Source organism: Lycium ferocissimum, chromosome 4 (genome assembly GCF_029784015.1).
Source record: "Lycium ferocissimum isolate CSIRO_LF1 chromosome 4, AGI_CSIRO_Lferr_CH_V1, whole genome shotgun sequence".
Taxonomy (NCBI): Eukaryota; Viridiplantae; Streptophyta; class Magnoliopsida; order Solanales; family Solanaceae; genus Lycium; species Lycium ferocissimum.
In genome coordinates, this window is record NC_081345.1 from 26,818,428 (window position 1) to 26,829,698 (window position 11,271).

An 11,271-nucleotide genomic window follows, 5' to 3' on the forward strand; every position below is an offset into this window, starting at 1 on the left:
TTGGTGTGAAAAAACACTAAGTTTTATCAAACAAAATTTGATACCTTTTGCCTAAAATGATCCGAACGTCTACGTACCTTGTCTCTGCATTATTTTTTCTGATATATAAAATATTGACGTTTTCTTCACACACGATTAATCATTGGTCAAAGTATGAAAAAACACACTAAGTGTTACAAAAAAAAAAAAAGTTTACTAAATTTTTTTTTTATGCTCAAAAAAAAAAAAAAAAAAAAAAATTTAAAAAACGTGGAGAACGTTTTACAAAATATATTTGTAAAATTAGGAGAGCATAAACGTTATACAAAACTTATATAGTCGAAAAAAAAATGATACATGTGATATCCTTTTGGTATATTCTACTTTTGGTAAATCGTATTTTGTTTTCATCTTTATTCTTGACCCCTCATGCTACATTTTTTCCTTTGTAAAGAAAGCTGATTAGTCGTTTGGAAGAATTTATTTTAAGTAAGTTGTGTGAAGAAAACACTTTTTGGAAGTAAAATTTTATTTGGATTTTAATTTTTCTTTTCAAGATTGATGAATAATTTGTGAGGGAGTAATTTTTTTTTAAAAAACATCCCCAATCCACTTCATAAAAAACAAAGTTTTTGATAACTTTGGTATTCGAACCGGCTTGTGCATACCTCAACTAATTTAATAGATACTTGTTATCTTTCACTAGCACATGTATCGAATAATTCTTCTTACAAATAGTTTTCAAAAGAACTTTTTATAATAACTTTTTTAAAAAGTAAAACAAACATTTTTTTTGTGATTTTATTAAATGTCAAGATTGAAGGAAAAATAAAGTTAAAATACAATAACCCTAAAAAAAAAAGAGGATCTTTTTCAAATTTGTGTGGAGACCCTGCTCTCTTTACATTTCCACAAGGCTGAAGCTGAGAGGCTGTGAGACCCACCTGTATTCTCTCAGAAAATAAGGCAAGCAATAAAACCCATCTCACAAATCGAGAAAAATATTGAAACAAGGAAAAAAGCAGAACATTATTGTGAAAGAAATAAAAAGTAAGCTAGTCATTCAAATTACTGACCCCTTTTTTTCTATACTTACTATGCAATAAATTATTATTGTCAAAAAGATACAAACAAACAATGATGGACTTTCACCATTTTCCCTCTGCACCATGCATCCATGCCAAGGTTCATAATTAAGCTCTGAAACCCACTTACCATACCTTGTTCCCCTACCCACCCACCCCTACCCCATTTTACCCCCCCCCCCCCCCCCCCCCCCCCCCCCCCCCCCCCCCCCCCCCCCCCCCACCCCACCCCCTCTAACACCCCTTCAAACCCAAAATTTTCTTAATCAAGAACAAAGCTTTTTCACTTCTTGATTTTTGTATGTGTATTTTCACATGTATAAATGTACTAGTGCATGGAAACATGAATTATGAATGACATTTTTTGTTTTCTTCAACCTTGTTTTTAGCATCTGAATCTCCATCCTTCCCCACCCCCACCACCCACCCACAATTCTGACACCCTCCCACCTCATCTGCAATATTGAATCTTTTTTCATAATTATGTATATATAAATAGTTCTAATGAATGTGTATGAGATCTAGGCTCTCTCTCTTAAAGAATCCAAGGTTATAAAATTGAGCCAAAAAAGGCTTCAGCTTTACATCATTCTTGCATTTTTCTCAACCTTTTTACCTCTTTGTAATCAAGATCTGAACACCCTTTCACTCATTATGAGGAAAGATTTGATTTTTATGGCACCCCTTTTCTTGGTATAGCTCAAAGTTTGCAGATTTTTTCTCCAATGGGGTTTTGGTTTAGATCTTGGGTTTGTACTAGAAATGGTACAACTCTAGGGTTATTGCCCTTTACCAGTAATACCTTGATTTGAGTGTTCTTTTTACAATCTGAATCTGTTTTGAGTCTGTTGTTGTGTTAAAGATTGTGAAAATTTCACCATGTGGAAGCATTTTCTTAGTAGGCTTCCTAAGAAATCACTGAAATCTGAGTCAGTAGACTCAGGAAGAGGCAATTCGGGCTTACACGGCCCGAATGCAAGCTCAAATTTGGGCCCTGGAAGGCCCAATAGTGCTCCAAGGAGGACTTCCTCAGTTGTGTTCCCAGCAAGTGTGATTGCTGGGATTGAGCCTTTGATTTCCTTCAAAGATGTGCCTAGCTCTGAAAAGATGAATCTTTTTATCAGTAAGTTAAGCCTTTGCTGTGTAGATTTTGATTTTAGGGACCCAACTAAGAATGTAGCAGAAAAGGAACTTAAAAGGGCCACATTGTTTGAGCTTTTGGATTTTGTATCATCTAATCCACCCAAATTTTCAGAACCTGCAATTCTTGCAATGTGTAAAACATGTGCTGTTAATTTGTTTCGGGTTTTCCCTCCTAATTATAGGTCTAGTAATAGCCGCCACGCCAGCGAAAATGATGATGATGAGCCTACTTTTGATCCTGCTTGGCCTCATTTGCAAATTGTGTATGATCTGTTGCTTAAGTTTGTAACATCTTCTTCTTTAGAAGCTAAGGTTGCAAAGAAATATATAAACCATCAGTTCATCTTGAAATTACTTGACTTGTTTGATTCTGAAGATCCAAGGGAAAGAGATTGTTTGAAAGCTATTTTGCATAGGATTTATGGCAAGTTCATGGTCCATAGGCCTTTTATAAGGAAGAGTATAAGCAATGTGTTTTACCGTGTTGTGTTCGAGTCTGAGAAACATAACGGGATCGCTGAACTGTTGGAGATTTTTGGAAGTGTGGTTACGGGTTTTGCTCTGCCATTGAAAGAGGAGCATAAGATCTTTTTGTCAAGGGCTTTGATTCCTTTGCACAAGCCAAAATCCCTGGGGATCTACTTTCAACAGTTATCATATTGTGTTACTCAGTTCATAGAGAAGGATCCCAAATTGGCTAGCACTGTGATTAGGGGCTTGTTGAAGTACTGGCCTGTCACTAATACCCAAAAGGAGGTGATGTTTTTGAGTGAGTTGGAAGAAATTCTGGAAGTTATTAACATGGCTGAGTTCCAACAAGTGATGGTTCCCTTGTTCTGGCGGATCGGTTGCTGCATCAATAGTTTCCATTTTCAGGTAATAATTATGTTGCTAGACATGCATATATTTGTGCATGTGTGTGTACTATATCATAGTTTTACTTTTGTTTGTTACGTAGTTTTCTGAATTGTTGGTTAGATACTTATATATGGTTTGTTCAAGGATCTATGAACAAATATTGTGAAAAGATTTCTTTTTAATGGATATATAGGATTCATAAGGCTTACTTGGAATGGGAGTGCAATTGATTGATTGCTATATTCTTCATCCAGTTGTTTGACTTGTAAAGAATCAGGATCCTCCCAGATTTGCATGCATTTGTAGTTGTGAGGTTTTTACACGAAGAACTTCAAATGTACTAATAGTTCAGTTGCCTCTAATAGATTTCTAGATCGCAGACAGGACTAGACAGGACTTTTTCAACAACAATGAGTTGAGAACTTAACATTACGGAACCAAGAAGGACTTGTTCCAACCACAAGGGAATGTTCATGATGTTTTGTTGACGACTTGAAACAACACTCTAATTAATCAACTGGCTAAACAAGTGGTTTCAAGGGGATGAGAATAGATAAGACTTAAGACTGCTGAAGAAGAAATTCTATTACTGTTTCTACGGCATTTCCTGGATCAAGTTAAAAAGTTTCATCAGGAAACCTGTCCATAAGAAGAATGAGATACATTGCGTAAATCTTCATTGTTCAGTCATTGATTTAAGTATCTTTGTTCATTCTTGGACTAAAAAGTTGGAGTTCCAGAGGCTGAGAGAAACTGAAGAATTAAGTGGATCTTTGACATATTTAACTTGAAAAAGGCCAAGTATTCCTGGGCCTGTTTGGCCAAGTCTTCTGTCGTCAGTCAGTCAAGAGGTTGAGGGAGTCTAGTATGCTATTTTTAAACCTGCAAGTGCAAAAACACATCTAAAGAGTGAATTTTGTATAAATATTAGTTGATCCAAGTCTTCTACTATATATCTTGGATATAATCATTGGATGGTGCCACATGGATTGACCGACGTGGCATTCATGTCATATGTTTGGTGTCTATTTTTAAGGAGTACCCAACCTTTTGTTTATGGTGTTAGAATCTTGACTGTCTTATTGTTCTGTGGATTTCTCTTCCTCCATGTAATTTCCAAGAAGTCCTCCTACATGGACACAAAGGATGTTTGTCTTTCACTTATACTTAGCTCTTACATTCTCCTTTTCCTCTTTATGATTCTTCTCCATTTTCTTTTATTGCCGGGGCTGGAGATTGTTGGGTTCAGGGGCACAAGTTGCCTTAAGCTATAGCATCTCACTTCTAAGGCATATATAGCATGTTTATGCAGCTAATTATGGTCTTACCAAGAGTGAGGACTATGTTTATGAATTGTGTATCCGTCTAATAACCAAACTATTATCGTGCAGGTAGCTGAAAGGGCTCTGTTCCTTTGGAATAATGACCAAATTGTGAATTTGATTGCACATAACCGGCATGTGATTCTCCCGATTATATTCCCAGCTGTGGAAACCAATGCTGAGAACCACTGGAACCATGCCGTGCAGAACTTGAGTTTAAATGTAAGGAGGATGTTCTCCGAAATGGATGATGTGCTTTTCATGGCTTGCCATTCCCATTACAAGGAAGAACAAGAGAAAATAAACTTGGATGCTGAAAAACGGAAGGAAGCATGGGAACAGCTGGAGACTGCTGCAAGTCTACGTCCACCTGTAGCTGGAAACATCGCTGTCCTGGTAACGCCTTTAGCAACTTCAATCACTTGCTAAGTGGCAACTCCACTCTATCCTTGTCCCCGTGTTTTTGCTGTGTATGTTCCACGCAATTTAGGAGCCATGGAGAAACCAGAGTGGCATTGTAGGATGGAAAATGGCTGCTGTCTGGTGCACAAGGTTTTTGAAGATCAACCCGATGACAGCCTTAACTGTTGTAACTTAGTGCTACAACTGTGTTGCGCGTGAAGGGGGCTTGGTGTCGTGGGCTAAACTAACATCTGTTTATTTTTATTTTCCTTTTTGAACATTTTGTCATGGCCTATATTTATATTTATCTAAATGGCTGATAATTTCATTACCTAGAGCCTGGTTTCTTCATTGTTCAGCTTTGCTAGTTGGATGAGTGTGTTAGATATCATTTTAATATGGTAAAGAAGAAAAAGAAAAATAGGGGTTTGTCATTCATTCTTAACCAAAAAAATATTAGACTCATTTGTATATTTTAGAAGCTTCTAATATTTACCTTTTCATTATGCCCTCAACCAGATACTTTTAATTGTTTAGTCTAAATTTATTTGAAGAAAAAGAAAAGAATTGTAGAAAAGTTTCAGATTTAGCAAAAAAAAATTGCACCTGTTTCTGGAACAAACTTAATAGGGTAATGAAAATTGCATAGAACACGAGAATAGAAAGACAGAGAAAAGAAGCTGCTGCAATACTTCATCCATAGTATCTCAGGCCTTGACGTGGGTTTCCAGACATTTTATTTTATTAAAGAGAAAATCAGACTAGAGGGTATACCATGTACTCTTTGTACTTTTGTAATGTGCTGTAAAGGGATACTTTACAGCAAAACATTTGAACTTTCAACAATACCTTAGAAGAAGAGTACGACCACAATCCACAACTACGTTAGAAAGAAAAAGTACTATTCCATTCGTCTCAATTTTGAGTTTCTTAATTTCATTTTTGTCCGTCTCTTTCTATATTTAATAATTGATAATTTGAACATTCTACATAAAAAGTTTATAATTACAAGATTCAAAAAACATTTTAGTACATTATACACATCTTTAATCTATGATCACAAGATTCAAAAGTTTCTCTTTATTTTTTAAACTCTATGCCTAGTCAAACTAAGATATTTAAATGAGGATGGTGGGAGTATTTATCTACTAAAAACCCGAAAGATGCTTTTCTCCCAAAGTATAATGATGTATAATATTACATAGCATTGTATAATATTGTATATTGGGCTACGTGACGTAAATATTTTTATTTTCAAAAGTTGTATATTTTTTAAAGTATCTTTTTTTTTTGGCTACATCCTATTCATTTGAGCACAACATATTACTAGTATAATTGAATTGTTGACTAATAAGTTAAGGGAAAAGGTAATAGTTGGAAGACGAATGTGAAATTATTGGGAAAAAGGATAAATTTTCACTTTTACTGTGCGAAAAGGATCAATTTTATTTTCCATTATACTTTGTGAATAAAATACTCTTACCAATATTTAGGTAATATACCCCTATTCCGTTTAGGCTGTTCAAGATAAACGTTCAAATTTCACGTGATACCAACAATTTAATGAGATGGATCCCACATAACATGTAACCTCATAGCCCTATTTGACCTCTCCCTTCTTATTCCTCTTCCACCACAAGTACATCCTCCTCTCCACCACCATTATGTCAAGAAACATTGAGCTGTCCTCCTCTAAAACCAATGAAGAAAAATGCAGTTGCACCATCATTTATGTGATAATAAGGATGATGAAGGAAGGTTTCCATCAGTAGGATTGAACCTTCACTTTGGACAATCTTAACGAGAAGGAATATATTTGAGCTACTTGAGTTATGGTTAGGGTATTTTTGTGTGAACAGTATAACAAAGGGTAAATTTGATACTTTTCGAATAGTAAAGGGGCAAATTTGATCTTTTCCCAATAATCAATACTCCCTCCGATTCAAAAAGAGCGATCACTTATCAAATTAAAAAAAAAATTAATCTTAATTTTTCAGATTTGCCCTTATTAAGTGTTAAATGACCAAATTTCAATACCTATTTAATTAGGGGTAATTTAATCAAATTATTTCCTATTTTTTAATAGAAATTAGTATTTTCTTAAGGATATCTTTAATGACTAAGTGAACACTATTTTTTAAGAGGAGGAAGTACTAGTAGTACTATTAAGACCAAACATCAATGGGATTTGGGCCCTTGATTCGGGGAAAAAATGTCATTTTCCCATTTCTGCTTCTCAACATTGGGATTGGCATCTTAGACAATGTGTTTGAAAAAAGAAAAGGTCTACCTGTTGAACTTATACATAAGCAAATTACTGGTTATGTCAGGGAAATTAGTGAAGCTTTCCCTAGTCAGTCTTCTCTATCCAAACAAGCCAAATTATTAACTTGGTCTCCACCTTGGAAACATAAAATTGAATATCAAAGGTAGTTTCAAGACACAAACTGTAGATGCTGTTCTTGGAGGATTTTTTAGAGATAATCAACACAAGTGGATGTAGTGATACTCAGGTAAGTTGAAGTATACTCAAGCCTTGTTACATAACTATGATGTATTAAGCAAGAACTAAAATTAGTAAAAGAAAGAGGATATTAGATTTCATCAGGAAACCAGTCAATAAGAAGAATATTGCTTAGATATGCATTGTTCAGTCATTGATTTAAGTATCTTTGTTCATTCTTAGACTTAGAGACATTGGAGTTCCAGAGGCTGAGAGAAACTGAGGAAAGACTGTGGAGTATTAGGCAAGGACTAAAATTAGTATAAAAGAAAGGGGATATAAACTAGAAGTTGAAACGAACTGTCTACTTACTGTCAAGCTTATCATAGATGAAAATATACGGTATCATCCTATTAGGGCTATTATTGAAGATTGTAAGTATTTGTTGGAAGCTAACACGACTACTATTAGATATATTTGGAGGGAAGCAAACTAAAGAGCAAATTTCTAAGAAATGAATGTCATTGACATGAAGAAGATTTGCTAATTTAGAAAGATATTCATTTCTTTTCCTAATAGTTTTGAGTCATGTAGCTTATGAAAGATTTTAAAAAGTTTATTTACTCTTAACCAATGCACCCAAAAAAATTGTTACCAAGAGCTGGAAAATAATTCCAGTATTATGTTATACTGTGTTTGATTTTCGATTTTGATACAAGCAATACCAATATAACTTTATATCAAAATTCCAGTATATTTTATATTGGGAAAAGGGTCAAATATACCCTTCTATTTTAGTTTATTGGCTAACTTTGCCCTTCGTTAGCCAAAGTAGCCAAATGTACCCCTCCGTTAGCCAAAGTATACACATATACCCCTTGAATTAATGGAAATCTCATCAGCCAAAATTACCCATTTAACTTAAATTACCCATGCCCGACCCGATCAAAAAATAATTTCCCCCCACCCTAATATACCCCTCCACGCTTCTATTCTTCAGTCAAAACACAAATCATCTTTGGTTTGTTAATATAATCTCCATCTCTTGTCTAATAATCTGCCTCAAATCAGCTGGAAACAAAAATGTGATAGGCGTAATTCCACATATTTTGTTAGATATAGCTAATGTTGGAAACGGATGTACACCCATTGATGGGAAAAGTCATAACTTGCTTCATTCATGAAGGCAAGTTACAACTCCACTAAATAACTCCCTATAGTAAAGAGAAAAAGAGTTATGTGATTCATGAATTAAGTGGGAGTTAAGGGATAAGGGGTGATGTAACTCTTGAATGAATTGGACTTATAAGTTTCAACATTATCCTATAAAAGGGATGAATAGAGATCATCCAAACACAACACAAAATACATTTAATGAGTTTTTCTTAAACAAAAGAGTGTAGTTGCTATCGATAATTTACAAGACCCCACAAGTGATCTTGTAAGAAATCGTTCGGCAATTGGTAGTAGTAACACACGTCAATCCTAGAGAAGAAGGTGTGTATTATTCCGCATAAATCTCCGAGTTTAATTCAATTATTGGTATCAGAGCATCATGGTTAGATGTGTTTATCTTTGACCGTTGCATGATTAAAGTTTAGTGAAAGACGGATTTTTTTCTATTTGAAAAAAAAAAAACGGCATTTCAAATACTTTTTTGAAAACTATGATACTGACTTTTGCTAAGTTATCTCCTTGTATAAGATTCCACAGTGAACTGACTTTATATTAATGGAAAGATATCTTCAATAGCTGTCCAGCAATATATTATTCGTAAAATTATGTTATTGGACGAAGGAAATATGAGCTTCAGAAGTTGACTGCTCAAATAGGTAGACATTTTGGAAAATTTCAGATTTCCAGAAAAACATCATAACATGTGATGGTGTGCATCCAGAAGTAGTTTTGGATGTTATACATATCTTTTTGAAAGTTTTTTTTTCAATCTTTGTTTTGATGTATTTGGCGCACTTCATGAACTCAAAACTTTTATTTTGAAAGAAGAAAAAAATCATGATAATGTTATTTTTTGTAACTGGTTCATGAACGTGTTTAATCTTAAAATAACATAGGGAAATGTTCATGATTATAGTTTATGCCACTTTTGTGAAAATAATGACATGTTTTATTTCCGAGTGGGAGTTCTAAATTGGTAGACAACTTGCTCATTTAGAACTATTACTATTATTCGATCTGCTTATAATTGATCTAAAAAATATTGGTATGCTTAAGGTTATATGTGATGAAAGTAAGACAAACGTAGACTTTTGAACATGGCCCTACAGTACATCGATATTAATCAAGATGCAATTTTTGAAGCAAATATATATATTATGTATTTGCTCACATGTGTTATGTCTTTTTATGTGCTTAGAAATTTTAAAAATGGCTTCAAAGACCATCATTGCTGAATTGAATAAGGGTAAGAAACTCGATGGTGACAATTATGATATTTGGCACCGTAAAATTCAGTACGTCCTTGAAGAGCAGGATGTTTTGGAGACTCTCATTAATGTTATGGTTGAGCCGTCTAGTGGAAACACATAGCAGCATAAGAAACAAAAAGAGGCTTTTCAAGCCTGGGAGAAAAAAAATAGTATTGCTCGCATAACGTTGCTGAGCAGTATGGCTGATGATCTGATGTGTGAATTTGAATTGTATCCACGGCTCAAGCAATGTGGATAGCACTGAAAGATAAGTTTGGTGGCACTTCTGCCACAAAATTTAGGAGGTTGACCATAAAGTTTGATACCTATAGATTGCACCCTAACACATCGATGAGACAACACTTAAGAGATATGTCAAACATGATAAAAGAGCTAAAATCAACTGGTTATAATCTTTACGATGAGCAATGAGTGCAAGTCGTTATTAGATCTTTTCCTGCTAGGTGGGAATATATGAAAGTTTGACCCACAATGAAAGTATCAAGTATTTTGAAGACATTGAACACCATCTTGTTCTTGAAGATGAGCGTCGTGACGCTTCTAAAACAACTAAACAAGCTTTTCTAGCTGGATCTGTTGGGACTTCTAATCCTAAGTAAAAGAACACGAACAAGAAAGCTTGGAAGAAGATGGGATCTGGTACGCTCAATCAGAAGGGTAAACCTCAATTTAAGAAGAGAGGAAAGCGTGGTAATAAAAAGGAGTGTTATTCCTACCACAAGATGGGTCATTTTGCACGGGATTGCCCGGAGCAGCATAAGGTAACACCATATACTGAAAATCCTCAATTTGTTTATGTCTCTAGTACAACATTAATGGCTGGTGCTAATTCTATGTGGACTGTAGACTCAGGTGCCACAGACCACATAGCCAGAGACAGAGGATCATTTGTTGAGTACCGCCGACTGCCTTCGGGAAGCAGATGGGTTTATATAGGAAATAATGCTTCAGTTGAAGTAAAAGGACCGCCGGCTGCCTTCGGGAAGCATATGGCTTTCTATAGCCATCGAACACCACTTCTGTCTTATATGTTCCAGATATTCGGCGGAGCTTAGTTTCAGTTATTTCTCTTCTTAAATTAGATTTCAGTTTAAATTTTCACAATAACTCTATTGACATTGTTCATGGCAATAATTATTATGGTTCTGGTTATTTATCTGATTGTTTTTTTGTGTTGGACACAATTTGTGGTTTTAATTATATATCTAATAATCATGGTTGTTTTGCTTGAACAACAGCCTATATTTTAGATGTAAATACTTGGCATGCTAGACTTGGACATATAGGTCTTGAAAGAATGAATAGATTGGCAAAAGAAGGATTGTTAGGGTCCTTAGCTAAAATAGAAATGCCAATTTGTGAACATTGTCTTGCAGGAAAAACAACTAGAAAACCATTTGGAAAGGGAACTAGAGCTGAGTTTCAATTGCAACTCATTCATTCTGATATATGTGGTCCTATGAGGGTGAGGGCAAGGCATGAAGCCTCATATTTCATTAATTCATAGATGATTATACTCGTTACGGTCATGTTTATTTGATCTCCTATAAGTCATAAGCATTGGAATGCTTTAGACAATTTATGAATTTGGT

General features: G+C 34.8%; 1 protein-coding gene and 1 long non-coding RNA gene across 2 annotated transcripts; both read left to right on the plus strand.

Annotated features, from left to right (window-relative positions):
- Positions 1-1,008: 1,008 nt before the first annotated feature.
- Positions 1,009-5,120, plus strand: LOC132052031 (serine/threonine protein phosphatase 2A 57 kDa regulatory subunit B' kappa isoform). Its single transcript, XM_059443371.1, has 2 exons — positions 1,009-3,083; positions 4,457-5,120. Exons 1-2 carry the CDS (start codon positions 1,944-1,946, stop codon positions 4,814-4,816), a joined length of 1,500 nt encoding a protein of 499 aa, XP_059299354.1. The 5' UTR covers positions 1,009-1,943; the 3' UTR covers positions 4,817-5,120.
- Positions 5,121-7,009: 1,889 nt separating this feature from the next.
- LOC132052032 (uncharacterized) lies at positions 7,010-11,010 on the plus strand. Its single transcript, XR_009413930.1, has 3 exons — positions 7,010-7,302; positions 9,607-10,440; positions 10,526-11,010. It is a non-coding gene; the product is annotated as an uncharacterized LOC132052032 (long non-coding RNA).
- Positions 11,011-11,271: the final 261 nt, after the last annotated feature.

Bases quoted from the DNA above. Each gene is read 5' to 3' on its own strand.
- LOC132052031 (XM_059443371.1), top strand. From the start codon at position 1,944: ATGTGGAAGCATTTTCTTAGTAGGCTTCCTAAGAAATCACTGAAATCT. The intron at 3,084-4,456 runs GTAATAATTATG...ATTATCGTGCAG, and splicing joins TCAATAGTTTCCATTTTCAG to GTAGCTGAAAGGGCTCTGTT.